The sequence below is a fragment of the Callorhinchus milii genome, unplaced genomic scaffold (assembly GCF_018977255.1).
Source record: "Callorhinchus milii isolate IMCB2004 unplaced genomic scaffold, IMCB_Cmil_1.0 Scaffold2, whole genome shotgun sequence".
Classification (NCBI taxonomy): Eukaryota; Metazoa; Chordata; class Chondrichthyes; order Chimaeriformes; family Callorhinchidae; genus Callorhinchus; species Callorhinchus milii.
In genome coordinates, this window is record NW_024704743.1 from 48,704,510 (window position 1) to 48,726,570 (window position 22,061).

General features: G+C 43.2%; 1 protein-coding gene across 1 annotated transcript; it reads right to left on the reverse strand.

Annotated features, from left to right (window-relative positions):
* Nucleotides 1-60: 60 nt before the first annotated feature.
* On the reverse strand, nt 61-20,961 carry LOC103183179 (endoplasmic reticulum membrane sensor NFE2L1). Its single transcript, XM_007900514.2, has 4 exons — nt 20,323-20,961; nt 5,296-5,520; nt 3,528-3,704; nt 61-2,063 (listed from the first exon to the last, which is right to left on the reverse strand). The coding sequence occupies exons 1-4, from the start codon at nt 20,824-20,826 to the stop codon at nt 828-830; spliced, it is 2,142 nt and encodes a 713-aa protein (XP_007898705.2). The 5' UTR covers nt 20,827-20,961; the 3' UTR covers nt 61-827.
* Nucleotides 20,962-22,061: the final 1,100 nt, after the last annotated feature.

The window sequence follows — 22,061 nt, forward strand, 5'->3', positions numbered from 1 at the left end:
TTAACAGGTGGAGATGGAAACAAGCTAATAAAGTATACGCAAACTCAAAATTATAAAAAGTGTAAAACATTTTATTCAGCAACTCCAGTTTGCCTGCAAATGCCCATATAAACAGAACCAAGTAAATTCTTTTAATAGCCTCCAGGACTTATAAACCAAAAACAGGCAGTGACACATCACACTCGGCACAAACCAAATACCAAAAGTTTTTTTTAAATCCATAAATTAAAGACATTTTATGTGACATATTGATGCCATTCAATAAGATAATGAAAAAATGTGTTCAGTGACTAAAACCAATCTGCGTACAAAACACAAAATCCTCCATACGAGTAAATTGCCACAATATACAAACACACCCATTGCATTTAATTCAAATCTGAAAAAAACAACATTGTTCTTTACTGCATAATAGAAATAATCCTTTGTCAACTGAATCATCAATGTGCCTGAGTTTTGATATTAGGTTGACTTATCACTGAAAATATCAAGTATTCATAAAATCTTTGGACGTTAAAATTGAGGAAGGAAAACTGAAAGTTTAATTTCAAGAAAACATTGCAATTCAGGGTAATGGACTTTGTTTCTGACCAGAAGCAAAACAAAGGAAGTAATTTTATAGTACATAATCAAAGATCATGGACCACAATAAATTAATCATAACTGATTTTTTCCACTACAGATTATTTTTCCAAATGGGTAACAGCTATAATGTAATTTTTGAAATTAGTAGTTATACCTTTTTACATTGAGTAATCTCAAACAAGCACTGTTCTAACTCAGAATGACACAAATGGTTATTTAAGTGAGATCTAGAAATCTTCACATTAGTGTTTATTTTCCTTTTTATTTTTGTCTGGTTTCTGTTCAGATGACATCAGTCTGCGAGGCACAATCAGTACACTACCGTCAGTGCCACACTGAAGAGAATATTGATTTGGCGAGACAGGTCTCCCATATTCATCTCTCAGTCTGCTGAACACATCTCGGTAGAGATTACTTAGTTTTTGTTTCATGAGATTTACTGACTTGTTGTACTGAATTTTATCCTTCTGAAGTTTCTCCTTCTGCATTTTTAGATTTTCCACATCATCTTCCAAATTGACAATACGTTCAAGTTTGCGCTTGCGACAGTTTTGAGCAGCAACTTTATTCTTGCCTCTCCTACGAATATCACGGATAAGAGCCATTTGAGCATCATTAAGATCATACATAGACAGCAACTCGGTAAACTTATCCACTGGCATATTGATAATGTCCTCAACAGAGAAAGGAATTCTCAACAATCTTGCTCGCTGCTCATCTCGAGTAATATTCAGGTCTAGGCTACTTTTACATTTGCCATTCACGCTCTTCATTTCTACAGCCTGGTGGTTTATTTGGCTAGAAGATATTTCACCTGGTGAGAGGTTATAAGAATGATTATGATATATGTGCTCAAGTGAATCCAAAGAATGATAATATTCTTGATAATCCATGCGACATATTTTACTGTATTCTGGCCGATATCCACCAACTGCTCCTTCCAACACATCTGTGTCACTGCTGTAACCCACAGCACCTTCTTCATCAGAGGACAAAGAGGAAGATGACTGTGAGCTGTTTGTAGAACTGGAACCAGGGCTTGTATCTAATGAGAGTCCAGAATCAGATTCAGGCTCTTCTGAGGCAAGAGAGGTATTCATTGGTTCAAATCCTTCTTCCATGGTGAATGTCATCAAGCTTATCTCATCCAACATTGCTTCATCAAGTAGATTTGACAGAGAAGCAGAAAGGTTTCGAGTTGATGTTCCTGTTGAATTTTCAGTGGATAGCATTCTTGTCAAGTTCGTTGAACATGAAGATGAAGTGGAGTTCACCGAATTGTTGAAACTCAGACTTCTATCAGAAAATTCAGAAAAGTCTGCATTTGGGCTAGAAATAGTGAAGGCATGGCTGGAGTGAGATAGCATTGCATCATGATGGATTGTTGTAGAGAAGTGTTGATTGTAGTTAGGCACTGCAATGGCAGTGTCTGTGCTGTTGCCAAACAAGGACTGAACAGCATTATTTACAGTTATTCCCTTTTTAAAAAAGAAGATTCAAAAGGTTTAACCACAACAGATTATTGCATTCAGTTAGGATTTGAAGGTATAAATTCACTTATACCATATACAAAATTATCAGTACTATTACAGTTTTAGATCCCTAGTCAGATCTCATTTGGTGTACCGAGTCAGTTTTGGTCACCTCATCAAGAAAAATATGCAAACCACTGAGAATGGCTAGTAACAATTCATCAGAATGATGCCTGAAATGACGTTCACAGCTATTGTCAAAGATAATAAACCTTGCATTTGATATACAGTAAACTTCGGATAACTTGTCACTCCAAGGGAAAAGAGCTCAGTGAAGTTATTTGGAGGGGTGATTTAGATCCTCCCCAGCCACAAGAGGGTGCGGTAACTGGTAAGGCACTCGGGGGAGGTTGGGGTTGTCATAGGATAGGGCGGGAGGCCATGGCGCAGCCCTCCAATAGGGTCCTCTGCAAAGCGTCTGAGCATTCGCATCCAACCTCCGCCAAGTACCCACAGCAGTCACAGGATAGGGCAAGAGGTCTTGTGATTCAAAACATCTTATTGGATGAGTTAGCTGATCAATTTTACATTGTAAGTATTTACAAGAATTTCTAGACTGCGACTAGTTATATGTTAACTGGAGTGACAGTAGAGTGGAGTCCCTTGTTAACATTTTGCATGAGAAGTGGCCGGGATATTGACAGCATGGTGACTTAGGTAGTAGTGACAAGTTAAGCCTGGGTCATGTTATCAGGAGTTTATGTAGTGTCCTATTAAGGGCAAAACCTTAGGCAAGTTTCCTTACTCCACACACCTGTTTACCTAGCAGCAAGTAGGATAGCTTTCCCTGGGATAATAATCCCTTCAAATAAAAAATACAAATTTGGTCACTGAATCCACAACTGTTTGTGGAACACCACTGTGTGCAATTGGCTGCTGCGTTTTACCCACAAAATATACAGTCAATTCACTTTACAGTATATTCTGTAAAGCACTGAGACGTCTAGGAGACGTAATAAGGCGTTATATCAAATGCAAGAATTATTATTATTATGTTGAAACAACTCAAAGGACTTCACAGGATTTTACTGTAAAGCGTAGTGACTATTTGTAGGTGAACGCAGCAGACAATTTGTGCACAAAAATATCCCACAAAAAGCGATGAAGTGAATGACCAATTTTATGTGGGGGATTGTTGAACAGATAGGGAACAACGATTTCCTCTGGTAGAAGAACTCAGCAAGGCGGGAAGGGTAATCATCTTAAAATTAAAACCGATAGTGAAAAGTGAATTCCACAATCACAAAGTGATTCTGTTGCTACAAATTACTATTGAAGTGTTTTATTTGGATCTTCTCTTAGCACCTCCTCATTGTGAGGTATAATAGGTTTGAGGGAAATCATGGCTCCACTTTCTGGTGCGTGACCACAATATTAATTATACCACTTGTATTCCAAACAATTGCTCACCTGCAGCTCAGCGATGGACATCAAGTCTTGCCATTGTTGCTCCATATCTATAGAGAAGTCTATCTGTGAGAGCAGATGTGAAGTGCTTGGTTGTAAATCAAATATTGCATTATTAGGGGAACTTGGCAAGATTGCATGGGTGCCTGCAATGGATTCCAACAGATGTCTTGGTTGCAACTGCAAATTTAACAAAAACATGCAATTTATTGAAAGCTACTGTAACAAATCAACATCCTTTATTATATTCAGAAGATTTTTAAAGACACAAATAAAGTACAAGACATTATTAAGTGCCTTGCAAACGTGTGGGGTTTAACACCAATTGGCCCCATTTTGGCTTGGACTGATTTGACTTCTGGGTTGTTAAGTTGCCACCATAACTTCCCTCAATGACTATCATTGAGCTGAACCGACTCCAAGGTGACATGCTTAGCAACAGAAGGCCAGAACCGAATATCTGTGGTGGTCTTGATCCTGAGCCACAGGTACTCAGGATACTGCTGATGACAAATCAGTCAGCCTGGCTCATCAATAGTACTTGGAAGGACAGGGATTCTTTTCACTCAGCTCCGGTTAACCCTACAGACCAAAGACCTAACAGGTAGGGTGGTCCAAGATGACAAGCTTTCTACACATTGCTTCAATGGCAAGCTAGCTGGTTAAACTCCAGCAACACCCCCAACACAAATTCAGGGGGTACCAAAGCCTGGCTTCTTGCCAACTTGTTCCTAGTACTGTGCACCATTTGATGAACTCATGGTAGCTCTATGTTGAAAATCCCATTCCCCTGATTTTCCTAATATCCCTGAATATTTTTATTGAATGTACTTATCTCTGAATATTTTATTCAAAGTAGCTATTTATATCCTAGACACTATTTGTAGTGGTTCTTAATTGGTTCTATATCTATAATCTTCTGGGGGAAAAATTACAAATCTTGATGCAAAGAAATATTTTCTGAATTGACTTTTAACTGGATTAGCTCAAACTCCATAAAATGATGTCCCCCTATTTTGGATTCCCTACTAGAGGGAAATCATTCCCCATCTATCTAATCAATTCTTTCCTATGATGAGATGCTTAAAATTAAGCATCTAAGTCCAGTTGAAGTCTAACCAGAGATCTGTATAACTGCTGTATTCCCTTTCTTAAGTTTGTAAGACTTATGATAAATTTTAGCATCCCATTAGATTTTCTGCATCTGAAAACTGGCCTTAAATGTAACTGGTCACTAAAATCTCTGTCCATCTAACCTCAACCTCTTCTTTTTTCCTCCTTTCTCCCCCCTTGCTTCCAAATTTCAAACTAATCCCATCTTCCATTATTACCACATAAAATGTCTTTTACAATTCTGCATTAAATTGCATTGCCTCCACTTTGTTCAGTTCCTCCAATTTTATGCAGCTCCAGGTGACATTGGCTAAAGGCTTAGACAAAGATTGAACCTGGGGCCTTTGCTTAATTTTTTGTGTATTCTTTTGCAATTCTCTGCTCATCACAATTTACTACAACTATATATATATACATATATTTATTATACTCAAGCGCACGCACATTTTCATGCTCCTGAATTAAATCTTTCTGCAAAACCTTATCAAATACCAAATATTCATACAAATAAAGTCCATTGATCACCCATGATCAACCTACCTTTATCAAATACATGATGATGCTCATTGAACACCTGCATTAAGAAACTGGATTGTTTTGGTTAACAAGAATAAATGTACATATTTTCTAAGTAAAAAGGACAGCACTTATAACTTACTTCAGATTGCTGCTCAGAGATCCCGATATCCTCGTCACAAGTTGATAAATGGGCTGGATAATCTCTGGTCTCCTGTTGACCATTCTCAGGGTCTTTTTCCAGATCACCTTTCTCCTTTAATTTTCCACACTCATTTTCTTTGTTTCGATAATTGTAACCCACCACCTCACATCCTGTCCCCAAATCTACATCTTGCCTCCAAAGAACATCGATCAAATCAATATCCTAGAGAACAAATGATACAGATTGTTTGTAAATGCAGATGTTTAAACAGATTTACAATTTTACATTTATACTCAGTGTTAACATCTGCAGTTTTCTTGTCCAAATCGTATTGCACAGCAAATGTAATTGTTTCAAAATCAAGGTGTTTTAAAGTAATCATTTGCTACAACTTGCCTTTATACAGCAATCTTTATGTGTGGTTGCAACAGAATGTTAAGTACAGATAATGCATTAATACAGGGTGACCAAAAAGTTGTGATACCATTACAATGTCTAATAAGTCTTAAAGAAATTATATATTTTTTAAGACAATGTGTCAACTTTTTGGTCACCCTGTATATATGTACTATTTACTTAAAGGTCTTAGCTGGTTAAACTTGAGCAGTACCCCAACAATTACTCTGGGGTCCCCAAGCAGGTTAATGCTGTCAGTGCCTGAGATGAGAAAGCACTGACAGAAGCCGAGTAGGAGAGTTTGGTCTTGTCTATGTTTAACTAAGTTAAGAGCTCGTCTAGGATTTCATGTCAGAGAGATAGAGCTGGGTGTATTCTGCATACATGTGCAAGGGAACCCCATATCTGCAGATGATGTTATTATTATTATGATGATGTCACCAAGTGGGAGCATATTGGTAGTGAAAAGGAGAGTACCGAGGATGGATCTTGTGGCTGTGCAGGGGCGGGAGGTGAAGCTGTTGAATAGACAGTGGAAATAGGTAGGAGTGAAACCAGAATAGGGCACAAGTATGAAGATGTAGCAAAGAGGTGAGATAAGAGAAAATCAGTGTGGTCAATAGAAGGCAGCAGAGAGGAGGTAGAGAGAGCCTGACCACAGAGGCCGAAGAATGTCATTGGTTACTTTGACCAGGGGAGTCTTGGGCAGAAGAGGACGTTCTGGGAAATGAAAGATCGAATCTGGGAAGCAACTCATTCCAACACTTTGGAGAGGAAAGTTTAGAGATAGGTAAGTAATTTGAGAACATGGAAGTATCAGGGAGGGCAGTGTATCTTGAGAAGTGGGTGATAACAGCATTATTAATATTCTTTAAAAACAGCTTTAGGTCAATGTATACGTTTTGTTTGGTAATTTAAGATTTCCTTCGCTTTTGAGCTCTCCCTGTGACATATTGCTTCTGCAGGCAAGGGAACCAACAGAACACATCAATCCTATATTTACCAATGCCAGTAGACTACAACAACTTGCACTTATATAGCACGCTCCACATAGGATAGGGTCTTAGAGCGCATAACAGTGGCGGAGCCTGACTCCGAGCCAGGGGGAGGTGGTGTATGCACAATCAAAGAGGAAAGTTTTCAGGCTAAAATCAATTACGCTGCCCTTTGGTCAATATTTTAAATAAGAATTGGTAACTGTCCTGAGTATAACAGCTGCAATACCTATGGTTTACAAGAAATTAGGAGCACAGAAGATCTCCTATTCAGCATAAATATTCTCAGAGCAACTGGATTGGTATATTTGTAGTGTAACAAAGTAGTTGGACAGATGTTACATAAACAACTTTTAATAACTAGGTGACGAATGGTAGCACAACAACAACAAAATTACATTTATAGTACCTTTCACGTCAGGAGGACGTCCAAAGGCTCTGGACAGTTGGTGCTTCGGACTCGAGCTGGGGTCAGGATTGGGGAGGGTGGAGAGTAGCGGACAAGGAGGGTGATCAAAGCAGAGAGTCTTGAGATGGGTCTTCAAAGAGGCAAGGGTGGGGGGTGGCGAGGTGGAGGAACTGCGGGATAGAGTTCCAGAGAGTGGGGGCAGAGTGGCTGAAGGTCCGCCCGCCATTGGTGGGGCAGGTGAAGCAGGGGACATGAAGCAGGTAGGAGCCCGCTGAGGGGAGGGAGCGGGCAAGTTGAGGTTAGGAGGTCATAGAGTTGGGGGGGGGGGGGGGTGAAGCCATGATTTTGAAGCGGACTCGGGCGAAGATGGGGATGGTAGGGTCACTGAGCCTGGTGCAGGAGAGGATGCGGGCTGCAGAGTTCTGGATGATCTGCAGCCTATGGAGGGAACAGTTGGGAAGGCCGACAAGCAGGGAGTTTGCATAGTTAAGCCTGGATATTATGAAGGCATGTATGAGGGGTTTGGCAGCCTGCAGTGTGAGATAGTGGCGGAGCCGGGCGATGTTGCGGAGATGGGAAAAGGCAGAGCGGGTCATGGCACAGATGTGGGCTAGAAAGGATAGTTGAGGGTCAAACAAGATGCCAAGGCTCCAGACTGGCTTAGCAAGGTGGAGTGTGCCATCTTGGGATAATGATGCTGTCAGTGCCTGAGGTGTGGAGGCGTTGATGGAGCCAATCCTCTTGTTGACGTTCAAATAAAGAAAGTTAGGTCTCATCATCCAGGACTTGATGTCTGATAGACATTCTGTCAGGACAGCAGTGGTCCTGGAGTCAAGGATAGAGGCAGACAGATATAGTTCAGTATCATCTGCATAATAATCCTTGCATTTTGATATAGCGCTTTTCACGTCGGGAGGACGTCCCAAAGTGCTTCACAGAACACACTGTAAAGTGAATTGACTGTATATTTGTGGGCGAACGCGGCAGCCAATTGCGCACAGCAATGTCCCACAAACAGTCGTAGATTGAAAATGACCAATTTATTATTGTTTTGGGTTTTGGAGGGATTATTATTAGGCTCTGTGTGGAGTAAGGAAACTTGCCCAAGGTTTCGCTCTGCCTGGATTGAACTCAGGTCTCTCACTTGCAAAGCGAGTGCTCTAACCACTGAGTTACAGGACTCCACTGAGCTACAAGAAGTTGACCCCATGTCTTCTGAAGTCACCAAGAGAGAGCATATAGATATTGAAGAGGAGGGGACCAAGGACAGAGCCCTGAGGAACGCCGCACGAGACTGTCCAGGGGCTAGACGAGAAACCATTTGTGAAGATGAAGTGGAGACGGTGTGAGAGGTGCGATCTGGACCATTCAAGAACCATGAATGTTGAGGTGAGAGGAGAGACAGTGGATGAGGATAGAGTGTCAATGGTATCAAAGACATCAGAGAGGTTAAAGAGGACGAGGAGGCAGAGGGAGCCCTGGTCGCAGATGGACAGAATGTCATTTGTAACTTTAACCAGAGCTGTTGCTGTAAGCAGCATGGAAACCCGATTGGAGGGGTTCATGAAGGGAGTGGTGGGAAAGGAAGGAGCGAAGCAACAACTAGAAAGGAAAGGGAGGTTGGAGATGGGGTGGTAGTTAGAGAGCAGGAATGGATGCAGGGAGTGTTTTTTAAGGATAAGAGTGATGACGGCCGTCCCGTAAAAGAGGAGTGGGAGACAGGTTCAAAGGTGTGGAGGGAGGGATGGGTAGGGGCCCGGGTGTGAGGGGGAGATGGGGAAGGGGAGTAGACAGAAGGGCAGAGGCACCTGAGCAGATCCCCTCAACTTTGGTTTCAAGGAAGTCCAGCATTGCCTCGCAGTTGGCATTGGAGGTGAGGATGAGCATGAGAGTGTGGGTGGAGATGGAGACAGAACTGCTAAATTTGCTTGTTTCATGGATGTAATATTAAAATTATTTATTACCTTTTAGTAACACTGGTCCAGGGAGTGATGTTTAAATAACTATAAAGACAAGTTCCACTCCACCACAATCCAGGAGAGAATTCATCAGAGAAATGGTACATAAAACTTCAAAGAGTGAAACGTTGGGCAAGTTTCCTTACTCCACATGCCTCTGTTTACCTAGCAGTAAGTGGAACCCTGCTGCTAGTCAATTGGCGGATCGCTTTTCCGGGGATAAGAATTCCTTCAAAAAAATAATAATAATTTGATCACTCAATCCACGACTGTTTGTAGGACACTGCTGTGGCTGCCGTTGTCACTTGTGAGGCGAGCTCTCTAACTAGTGAGCCACAGGACTTGAACAGAACGTGTATTACAGGGTAGGTGAAGCAGCTATCCTCTTAGAATCCATGCTGCAATACATTCTTGAGGTCTCCCATATCAGCTTTTGCAATCATTCTCACCTCTAGACTGTCTAGGAGAGTTCAAATGCAATTGCCAAATCAAGGAGTCAAATGTTGAACAAAGCATAATCGTTGCATTTGATATAGCGCTTTATCACATCTTCGAGACGTCTCAAAGCACTTCACAGAATATACTGTAAAGTGAATTGACTGGATATTTTGTGCGTGTATATAGCACCAATACGCAGGATAGCATCTCGTAAAGCTGCACAGTAGTGGGGTTGAATGCCAAGCAAAGGAGTTGTGGGAGGTGACATTGGCACAGTTGAAGAGGTAGGTTTTAAGCTGGGATTTAAAGGGGCAAGACAGAGCACTTGAGGCAGGGAGTTCTGGAGGTTATGGGCATTGTAGTTGAAGGCATGGTCATCAATGGTGGTGGAGGACCCACAGAGGTGCAGTGGCATCTGTGTGAAGGGCGCAGACAGAGGAGTGAGATACGAAAAGTTCAAAGAGGTAGGGAGATGCTAGATAACTAGTGGAGCCTGGCAAGGGTTGGAATGATGGGCATCCAGAGTTTGGTAGGGTGAGGACATAAGCAGCAGCGTTTTGCAAGAGCTGGACGTTCTGAATGGAAGAACTGGGGAGACCAACAAGAAGTGGATTTGAGAAGTTGAGGTAGAAGATGACAAAGACGTGGTTGAAGGTCTCAGCAGCATTTGGGATGAGGTAGGGTCAGGAGCGGGCAATGTGGCGGAGGTGGAGGAATGTAGTTGCGGTCAGGGCCCGAATGTGGGATAAGAAGGACAGATAATGGTTATAACTGAAAAGTGTTCATGATCATTACAGAGTTGAGTTGTCAGTACACCTTTACTATTGTTGTTACTATGAAATTTTAAAAGTTTGTAAAATAAAGAGACCCATTTCTAGGTAAAGCTACAATTTATTGTAATTATTAAATCCTATCAAGTAACAATTGGCTTATTTCTAACCAAGGCAAATCAATCCTCCCAATAAGAGAAGAGCTTGAAATGCAATGACATATGTTAAAGCTGCTGCCTAAGAGTTGAACAGAAACATAACAAGACTATTATTTTAACTCCACCCACGATAATTCCCTGGTGAAAGATAGGAAAGTGACAACTGGATGCATTTGAAAACAGTTCAACAGCTGCATTTTAAAGATTCTGTAGGCAGTGACAGGGAAAGAAGGATTCCTCTATTGACTTGAAGGTTGTACTGTAATCGTGGTTGCGAAGCATTTCAGTTTTTCTTATTTTTTAACTTTAAAAAGTTAAATCCAGGATTAATTTAAGAAAAACTAAAGTTACACTTCCCAGGAGAATAGGTCATTTTTACTGAAAATAACAAAATTACATTTGAAAAGCGCCTTTCACGCCCGTTGGACGTCCCAAGGCACTGGACAGACAGATTACGGACTTGAGCTGGGCGTCGGGGAAGGTGGGGTGGACAAGAACAACAACAACTTGGATTTATATAGCACCCTCCACGCCAGACGGCGTCTCAGAGTGCTTTACACTCTGGATCCCGGGACCATGCCGGAGGAGGGGGGGGAAGGTGACCAAAGGCACGGTCGAAAAGAAAGGTCTTCAGCAGAGACCTGAAAATGGGAAGGGAGGGAGCGAGATGAAGGGAGTGAGGAAGGCAGTTCCAGAGCCTCGGGGCATAGTGGCTGAAGGCACAGCCACTAAGGGTGGAGCGGAGGACTCGGGGGAAGAGGAGGCCAGGCCCGGAGGAACGAAGGCAACGGGTACTGTTTTGAGGAGAGAGTAGGTCAGAGAGGTAGGGGGGTGCAGAGACTTGAATACAAGGGTGAGGATCTTGAAATCGATCCTCTCTAGGATAGGCAGCCAGTGCAGTCTGGCAAGGACTGGGGGATCGGGGAGGGGAGTTTCGTGCGGGTGAGAATGCAGGTGGCAGGGTTTTGAATGATTTGCATTTTATGGATGGTAGTCGAAGGGAGGCCGAGAGGTGACAAAGGCATGGACCAGGACTTCAGCGGCTTTTGGGGAGAGGTATTGGCGGAGACGGGCGATGCGTCAGAGGTGGTAGAAGGCGGTGTTGGTGAGGGACCGTATGTGGGGGAGGAAGGATAATTGGGGGTCGAACCTGACGCCTCGGTTGCGTACGGGTTTGGAGAGTTTTAGTGGGAGGTCAGGTAGGTGGAAGAGGTGAGAGCCGTGAGATTTTAGACGTTGACAAGAGCCAAAGAGTATGGCTTCCGTCTTGTCAACGTTCAGCTGAAGGAAATTTGCGCTCAATCTTAAAAGATTGGGTCTGAATTAGAATCATAAAACTTTTCAGTACACAAAGCCACCCTGCCGCAATAATAACTTTCTGTAACAACAATTAGATTGAGTTACTGCTGGAGACCCACTGAGTAAAGTGAGAAGTAAAATTTGGACACTGCAGAGAGGCAGTAGATCGATAAAATATTCCTTTCATTTGATACAGCACCTTTCACAATGGGAAGTTGCGTCAAAGTGCTGCACAGGATTTACTTTAAGTGTAGTAACTGGATATTTTTGCATTGCCAGAGGTGGCATTCTTCAGATGGGATGATAAACCAAGGTCTAATCCTGCTTGTTCTTGTGGATGTTAAAGATCCAACGGCAACAAATCGAAAAAAATGTAGTTTATCCCAGTGTCCTAGTCATCAATCCCCCAGATAAAATTGGTCTTATACTTTGTGGCTTATTGCTGTGTGCAAATTGACTGCCAGGTTTGTCTACAAATACACAGTCATAATAAAGTCTGTAAAGCACTTTGAGACACTGTCAACATAAGGCACTGTATCAAATTTAAGGATTGTTATAATTTAGTTTTATTTATAATTCTCCGTAATGCCTTCTTAATGCTACTCAACGGATGTGATGCCAAACTACAGTAATTGAACACACTAGACAACGCTGCTTTAATGAACCATCTTTGGTGGCAAGTGTTCAGCATGCTCGTCGCAAATGGAAGTGAATTAATGCTTAATGCCCATTTGGATTACTCACGCAATCACTCATTTAATATTGTATAAACAGAACTTACTGGAATACACTGTTTGAGCAAACCTGAGTCTAGTCTTGCCAAACCAATACTAATGAATAGCAGGACCAGTTGATTGGCACAATATACACAACATCTATAACATGGCTAACCATGCCTTAAATGTTTTATATTTTTGTTCAGTGATTATATTCATTTATTCAGTAAAACCTATCAGGTGATGTTGGACTGCTTACAATGGTAAGAGAGATGACATTCTCGATATAGGAACTTAATTTTTAACCGGGTGGAGGAGAAAACAAAGAGGGCTGTTTTCACATCCAATCTCAGGGGAGTTCCAAGACATTCAAATAGATAGTATTTATTTGAACTATTTGAACTCATCCTATCAGAATTCCCACCATTACAGGTTTGAGCTGTTTCTAAAACAAGTTCAGCACCAAGGCTTATACAATCTCTACCAGTATTTTTGCAGTTAATACTCTTTGTATATAAAAACAATCCACTGTGCAATGCTGGGAAATGCTGTACGTCAAAAATCATTTAAAAATCCATTTTAAAAAACAAACCAACATTTCAACAAATTTAGGATATTACATATTCATGACCATGCTCCCATCCTTTGGAACTCCATCCCACAGTCCCTTTGTCTCGATCCCTCTCATACTTCCTTCAAGGCCCACCTCAAGACCCTGCTCTTCGACCACACCTTCGGTTACCCTCCTACCCCTTCCCTCCCTGCCCTCCCACTCTCCTGATCCCAATCCCCAGCTCAGGTCCAAATCCCGGACTGTCCAGCATCTTGGGCCATCCTCCTGATGTGAAAAGCACTATACAAATGTGATTTGTTGTTGTTGTCAAGATTGGTTTAGACTTTAAGTTAATCACTTCAGAATTCTGTTTTACTGGAAATAGTAAGCAATGAAGTAATTTTTGAAAAGTTAAAAGAATTGAAGTGAAATTGTTTCTTTGACCATTACCATAACACAAAATAATTGAAATTAGAGGTTGCAATAGAATCCAATAAATTACTTCCACATGAGCGGCTTGTGTGACTACAATAACATGTGGAACCAACCCACTGCACCTAAACATTAATATATGTAATCTGAGCCTGCCATCAAGTCACTAAAAATCATGCCCATTTTAATAACACTTCTAAAACTTAAATTTTACCTCTTCCTATTTTTAATAATTGATACACTTCATTTGCTTTAGAATTTTGACTGACTTGAGGCAAATGTTGTACTTTACATAAATATTAATTTCAGAAATGACAATGGTGTGGTCTCAATTAAGTAAGCCAGCCAGTGAAGCTCCAACTAATCCAGCCATTGGTGCAGATACACTGCCATAGATGCTTTGGTGTTGACCTATCAGGGGTTTCATTTCAGGACATATGGAAGGACAAAATATTACAAAAACGAAAATGAAACTTCCAAGTGAAGTATAACTCAAATTTTATCAAGGTCATTGTGTATTAAACACACAGCAATGATAAGACAGTAATTAATTTACAACACAAAGCAGTAAAGAAGCTCAAGAATTTCAACATCAGCAAAATTCTCACATTTAAACTCGTCTTAAAATGATGGCCAGAAAACTTAAAATAGCTGTTAGGTTTACCACTATGTAGGAGAATTACACAGAACAAAGACGATGTCATGGCATAGATCAAAGGGCAAAGCAATTCTCCAGCAAGGAAGGAGCTATTGACAAGATTATTTTGCCAGAAAAAATATAACAAAGTTAGTTATATATTTCAATTTATCAAATAAAGTGTCATATATCTTCTGGAAAATTCTAAAGTACCCAATTTAAAAAGACTTTGAACACCGCAAAACAAAGTAGTTTTTCAATACTATTGCTTAAGACACGACTTTCTACGGTGACTAGCCTATTTCTTACTTTTTTGTCAAGATCCTACACACATTAGATTTTGCAATCTAATTAATACATTTGAGCCCAGTTTGACAGTGGAGAGAAGTCATTTAATTACTTCACGACAATTTACAATGACATAATGATAATTCTCTCACGTTGGGCTTCAACAACAACTTGCACTTATATAGTGCCCTCCACGCAGTGGAGCATCTCAGAGCGCTTAACAGCGGCGAAGCCTGACGCTGAGGTGGGGGAACGTGCCCATAAGCACGGTCGAAGAGGAAAGTTTTCAGGCAGGACTTGAAAGAGGGAGAGTGGGGGCAAGGCGGAGAGATTGAGAGAGAGTGTTCCTGAGTTCTGGGGCATGGTGGCTGAAAGCATGACTTCCGATGGTGGGCAGAGGGTGCGAGGGACGAGCAGGAAGCAGGTTCCAGTTGAGCGGAGGCACCGGTTGGTGGATTGAGAAGTGAGGAGTTTGGAGAGGTAGGGAGGTGGCAGGAGTGAATGGATTTGAACAGGAGTGTGAGGACCTTGAAGTCGATCCGTTTGGTGATGGGGAGCCAGTGAAGCCTGGCCAGAACTGGTGAGATGTGGGTACGGAGTTTGTATGCGGGCGGCAGAATTCTGAATGAGTTGGATCTTTTGAATGGTGGAGCTGGGGAGACTGGCGAGAAGTGCATTGGGAGTAATCCGATCGGGAGGTAACAATCGCATGTACGAGGGTTTCAGCTGCATTTGGGGTAAGGTACAGTCAGAGGCGGGCAATGTAGTGGAGGTGGAAAAAAGCGGTCCTGGTCAGGGACCAGATGTGGAGGATGAAGGACAGCTGGGGGTCAAACTGGACGCCCAAGTTGCGCACTGGTTCGGTATGTCTGAGTGAGAGCCCAGGGAGGTTGAGGAGTTTAGATCCACAGGAGTGAAGAAGTTGACAGGAGCCAAGGAGTATGGCTTCACTCTTGGCCATATTCAGCTGCAGGAAGTTTACACTCATCCAGGCCCTGATGTCTGCCAGACAAACTGATAAAACATCAATGTACCTGGAGTTGGTACTGGAGGAGCCAAAGTAGATTTGTGTGTCATCGCCCAGAGGGAGCATATAGAAAAGAAAAGAAGAGGGCCAAGGATGAAGCCCTGGGTACCCCGCAGGTGACCTGGCAGGGGAGGGAGGAAAAACATTTGATGAGATGAAATGGAGGCGGATGGTTAAGTAGGACTCGAACCATGCAAGTGCAGTCCCACTAAGGTAGATTAAGGAGGAGAGCCAATGGAGGAGGATGGCGTGGTTGACTGTGTCGAACACGGCAGAGAAATCCAGGAGGACGAGGAGACAGAGGGATCCCTGGTCACAAATAGAGAGAAGGTCATTTCTAACTTTGACAAGCGCTGTCTCTGTGCTGTGGGCAGGGTGAAAACCAGACTGCAGGGGCTCGAGGAGTGAGTGGAGGAAGAGGCTATAGTGTAAAGTGGAATGACTTTTTATGGGCAAACGTGGAAATGTCTCACAAACAGCCATGAAGTGAGTCACCATTTTATTTTGGAGGATTGTTAGCCAGGACACCGAGAAAAACTCTCTCATTTCAAATGGCACATTGGGTTCTTTATCCACTTGAACAAGCAAACAGGACCTCGGTTTAAAATCTAATCCGAAGCATGGCACCTCCAAGAATACAGCACACTGTTACATTGGAGTGTCACCTTAGACTTCAAGTTCCAAGTACCGACGTGGAGCTTGAACCCACAACCTTCTGACTCTTAAGCGAGAGTGCTACTAACCGAACTAAGAAGACACATATAATGCGTTTCACAAAGTGTTTGCCAACTGTACCATTATGTCAATAGGTGCAAATGTTTTTTTTCCCCAGATGTGTGTATTGTCAATTGTATAGGTTAGGACTGTGTTAGACTTAAGGTCAATGGCTTCAATATTCTGCTTTAATGGAAATGGTAAGCAACTTAGACACTTAAACACATTTTACAGGAAATCAATTAGAAATGAAATGACTCATGTAGGAATGATGAGCCAAATTTCATTTGGAGAATGAATTTAACTAAGATTAGCTTACTGATCACAAAATAGTCGTAAACTGCATGTATTCATTGAGTCACCAACATGCTCTAAGCAAGCAATTTTATACACAACACCTAATGTAGTTGGAATTTCTTTCTAAGACATACAAACACCAATTTTGCACTAAATACATTCATACTGTTGTCCATTTAATTTGAAGCTAATGGTGTATTGCAGACCTGCCACCAATAGAAGCACCAATGGCAATGGTGCTTTAAAACAAATTAGATTTAAAACAAATTGCTATGTACTGAGCTGGGAGAGTGGTAAGAGAACTACAGAAAAGTTGTACACCTGGAGACAGCAGCATCCAGTGAACTCTAACATTGCCTTTCACAAAAAGCTTTACTAACCACCTGGTGCCCGAGTGTTTTTTTGCCCAGCTATTCAGTGTAGCAATACTGCAGATTTTACTGTGAAAGCTTTAAGAATAAAGTAAAAAGATATGAATCAGGACCAAGACAGCACTTCCTCAGTTATTTCTCCAGCTCTATGGGATCCACCCAACAACATAACATTGTATAAGTTTACAGAGTCAGAAGCTTTAAAATGTAGTTTTTTTCATATCATGCAGTATAATTCTTGCATGCAGTAGCTGTCTATTACTGCCAATGATTCAGGTCACACCCAGCACAAGTTCTGCCCAAAAGTTTGACAATTGCTTATTATGTAATAATGTTTCATTAGTGCCTTGGGATGTCCTCCCGACATGAAAGGCGCTATACAAATGTAATCTTGTTGTTGTTTCATTAACTATCTTCGGGCATTTTGTAATTGCTCCACAAATTTATTCAAGAAATAAATGGAACAGAGAGGTTCGAGGTTCAAACGCTGGCTTGCGCCGTTGCTAGGGAGGATTGCGCTTGTTGTAATGTGTATAGCAGGCCTCTTAGGAGAGATATCAAAATAACCACCACCGTTAAAACCCAGTAGAATAAAAACAATACATTCTGTGGGGGGGAGAGGAAGAGAAGAGGAAGAATTGGCTATACAAAAATTTGTAGCAGCAAGATGGGAGAAAGCTTATCAATAAGATTTGATGGAACTTTTAAATTTAGTATCAAGTCAATATGAAATAACAGTCAGAGATTTGGGAGATACGGAAGGTGGAAAAACTGATTGCAGTCGGAAGCAATTACATTTGTCACGTGACAAATTCAATCTATGGCTGCAATGAGAACACTGGGAACTGGGGAACAGGTGCAATGGGCAGGTCTGGGATTTCTCGCCGTGGTGTAATGTACGCCCAAATTTTTTGCTTCACAGGAATTATTTATTGTCTGATCTTTTCCACACAAAGTCAGAGTTCTCATTAACTGTTGTTGATTATTTTCACCTCTTGCTCTCAACATATCTAGGGTGATAATGACAATTATGATACTGTAAGCCAACCTGACTAAAGGTCATCTAATTCAAGAAGACCCCGGTAATCAAACTATTGCATGTCTCAGTACTAATTGATGTGTTTATTTGCTAAAATATTGGTGGCGATCAATTTACTACTTAATATACAATGATAATAATCCTTGCATTTGATATAGCGCTTTTCACATCTTCGAGACATCTCAAAGTACTTCACAGTACTGTAAAGTGAATTGACTGTATTTTTGTGGGCAAAACGCATTAGAAGCTTAGACTTGCATTAGAATTACTTGGATTAGAAACTCAAATAGTTCATAGAGATGCTGATTGATTAGGCACTGGAGTGGATTTCCTGTACAATATTGATTTAGCTTCTTGGATTTCAATGCACTACAAGCTTTCTTTTGTTCAGTAATGTGTAAAACAATCTACCTTTTTAAATTTTAAAAATGTAACTACAATAGTTATTACAGATAATTACATATTTGTAGAAATTAAGCTTGCTTATAATATTGCCTGCTATGCAGAAATATTTTTTAATCTGCTGTAAACTGCATCCTGTTGGTTTTCATGTGCTGTGCATTATAACCTGTGCTTTTTTTCTCCGGAATGACCAAAGGTTTACAGCACAGTAGACCATTTGGCCCACTGTCGGAAAAAATAATGGCAAGTTTCACACATTAAAGTTCCCCACTGGACCCCAAAAGTGCTGACCTTGAACAAGGCTAGGAATACCACAAGAGGGAAAGCAATGGCCCGGAATCTAAAAGGACTATTCTTTACACTATCATGGGTCTGTCTAGCTCTGTTGGTAGCACTCTCGACTCTGGGTCAGAAAATTGTGCTTTAAATACCACCTCAGGGATTTGGAGCATATATGGTTTAGGCAGTATTGCACTGTGTTGTTGCCAGTTCTATCCTTTGAATGTGGCTTTAATCTGAGGTCTTACTTGCTTCTTCAAGTGGATATTAAAGAACCCACTAAAGTAATTGAAAAGAGAAGGGAGATTCTCCCAGGGTCGTAATCAATAATTCTTCATTTAGCCATTCACCTCCTTCTGTTTGTGGGACATTGTTGTGCACAATTGGCTACAAATACATACTCTACCGAAAACTCTGGTAAGCTCTTTGAGACATATCAAAGTAACATTCCCTCGATGTGAAAGACATTTATAGAAATGCAATTTGTTGTTTTATTAAGGCTCTCGAGTCTATAATCAATTACAAGGAACACTCTTATTAATCACAAACTTCTTTAAGGTTTAAATGCAACTAGACCAACATTTATCCAGGCAATACATTTCCAGCTTTCAGTCATTAAACTCTGGCAACATGAACTGGTTTGGCTAAGTACTTTTCATTTTATCATGCTAAGTAACCTATTTGCAGATTTCAAAATTATAAAAGGATGCTGATAATTCAGGTAACTTGTTCACTATAACGAAGGAATGAAATATTGTTCTTAGAAACATAACTTTCACCCACAAATATACGGTCAATTCACTTTACAGCATATTCTGTGAAGCGCTTTGAGACGTCTAGAAGATGTGAAAAGCGCTATATCAAATGCAAGGATTATTATTATAACCTGATGGATTAATAATACCCCACTGTCAAAGAACAATGCAATCACTCAGTGTCTTGGTTTGTACATTAAGAATGGCTACTTGGGCAAGATAGCAGATAGCTTCATGGGCACACTGCTATCTCCAGCACATGTCACTCACTACCTTTTGAATAGACAGACAGTCTTAGGTTTTCAATATACATACAAAACGCTGCTATCCCAGTATAGTATCCCACTAGGTGCAGTTCATTGCATTTTTAGGTGTAGCTTGGCCATTCACTGTAAAATAACTCCAAATTGTTGCACCTGGTATTCATCAAGTAATTATTTCATATTAAAATTAAAAATGTCACTTTGTATAGACCCCTTGAGTAGATGAGTGCAACACCCCCCACACACAAATTAAACTATTTATCTCCTCCATCCCTCCCCCAACTGCTACCCAGTCCGAATTCCAATTCAATAGTTGTTCTCAGCTTGCTTCATGGGGGTTTCCACACAAAGATTTATTGTTCCAATTTATGATGAACCGAAATCGAAAGTTGATGGAAGCCACAATATTCTGTAGAGTTTATTACATGATCCGCTCGTTTATAAGCTTTTTTTAAAGAAAGAAACCTAAGCACCTCGCAGATTTCAATAATTTCCCAGTTACCAACATGTGCAATAACAAAGCTGCAGTGTGCACTTACCCCATCATAATAACTAAGGCATACAGATGCACACCAAAATAATAACAACACTTTTATCAACTAAATTAACCATTTATAACACGGGGAGAAAGGAGTTCGGGATGCAACGTGATTTAGCACGCGTTTCCCCCAAAATACCGGCATGTAAAACGAGCAAACCTTCCGCAATTTAATCCATACTTTCAAAATGCACATGACGAAAAAAACTAAAATGAAAGTAAGTAGCTTCTTGTTAATGTGCGATGGGTTGTGTAACAATGCTCGTATTGAACTGAACACAGGACGCTACCTCTTTTGTGAGTTCACTTGCATTTGGTGCGGCCACCGCCTCGAGGCTCTCCACCGGCTCACAGTCGAGGTTTGCTCGGGTATTGTCGCTCTCGCCACCCGCGCCGTCACCGCCTCCCCCCGGGCCGCCGGCACCGCTCAGCGGGTCAAGGTTTTGCTGCCCGTCGCTGGGATCCTCCGTATCCCGGTGGGCGAACCAGGCGTTCACCTCGGTGCGTGGGATCCGGAGCCGATCCAAGGAGCGCACTTGGCTCAGAAGCCTCCTGGCCGTGAAATAATAGTCCAGGTCCGAGCACTTGGGGTGCAGGCTGCTGCCGCTCCGGGTGTCCCTCAGGCTGTGGAACGGGATCTGGGTGTAAGCGGAACTTTGGCCCAAAATGATCTCGCCCAGGAGAGGCCGAGGGGAGCCCAGGTAGGAGTCCACATCCACGCGGACTCCGACTAAACTCAGGAGTACAGTGAACTGGATGAGTCCTTCTGTGAAATACTTCTTCAAGCAGCACATCTTACTTTTGCCAACACGGGGAGGCGCGGACAGCAGAGCCACCGTGAGAGCAGAGAGGCCGAGAGCCCTTTCCTCCCGCTGCTCGTGTCAGCCCCACAGCTGCCCACAAGCTGAGGAACAAAGGGGGAAATGACCGGCCAGAGAGAGGGAGCGGGGGGGGGGGGGCAGCGGCCAGAGAGAGGGAGGGGGGCAGCGGCCAGAGAGAGGGGGGGGGGGGGGGCAGCGGCCAGAGAGAGGGAGGGGGCAGCGGCCAGAGAGAGGGAGCGGGGGGGGGGGGGCAGCGGCCAGAGAGAGGGAGGGGGGGGGCAGCGGCCAGAGAGAGGGAGCGGGGGGGGGGGGCAGCGGCCAGAGAGAGGGAGGGGGGGGGCAGCGGCCAGAGAGAGGGAGCGGGGGGGAGGGCAGCGGCCAGAGAGAGGGAGGGGGGGGGGGCAGCGGCCAGAGAGAGGGGGGGGGGGGCAGCGGCCAGAGAGAGGGAGCGGGGGGGGGAGGGCAGCGGCCAGAGAGAGGGAGCGGGGGGGGGCAGCGGCCAGAGAGAGGGGGGGGGGGGCAGCGGCCAGAGAGAGGGGGGGGGGCAGCGGCCAGAGAGAGGGAGGGGGGCAGCGGCCAGAGAGAGGGAGGGGGCAGCGGCCAGAGAGAGGGAGGGGGCAGCGGCCAGAGAGAGGGAGGGGGCAGCGGCCAGAGAGAGGGAGCGGGGGGGGGGCAGCGGCCAGAGATAGGGAGGGGGCAGCGGCCAGAGAGAGGGAGGGGGCAGCGGCCAGAGAGAGGGAGCGGGGGGGGGGGCAGCGGCCAGAGAGAGGGAGGGGGCAGCGGCCAGAGAGAGGGAGGGGGGGGGCAGCGGCCAGAGAGAGGGAGGGGCAGCGGCCAGAGAGAGGGAGGGGGGGGCAGCGGCCAGAGAGAGGGAGCGGGGGGGGGGCAGCGGCCAGAGAGAGGGAGGGGGGGCAGCGCTCACACAGACGGGCACTTTTATCCGACCCCCAAATACACAACAAATGTCCAACCCCAAAGCCCCCACACACACCCCCCAACACACACACACACCCAACACACACACACAACACTCACACACCCCCAACACACACACACACACACCCAACACACACACCCAACACACACACCCAACACTCACACACACCCCAACACAAACCCCAACACTCACACACCCCCCAACACTCACACACACCCCAACACACACACACACCCAACTCACACACACCCCAACACACACACACACCCAA

What these genes read in the sequence shown, in the direction of transcription:
- LOC103183179 (XM_007900514.2), bottom strand. Translation starts at nt 20,826, where the DNA reads ATGTGCTGCTTGAAGAAGTATTTCACAGAAGGACTCATCCAGTTCACT. An exon ending in TCTCTGAGCAGCAATCTGAA is followed by an intron (nt 3,705 to 5,295) that starts GTAAGTTATAAG and finishes TTAAATTTGCAG; the next exon opens with TTGCAACCAAGACATCTGTT. An exon ending in TGTCCATCGCTGAGCTGCAG is followed by an intron (nt 2,064 to 3,527) that starts GTGAGCAATTGT and finishes TTTTTTAAAAAG; the next exon opens with GGAATAACTGTAAATAATGC.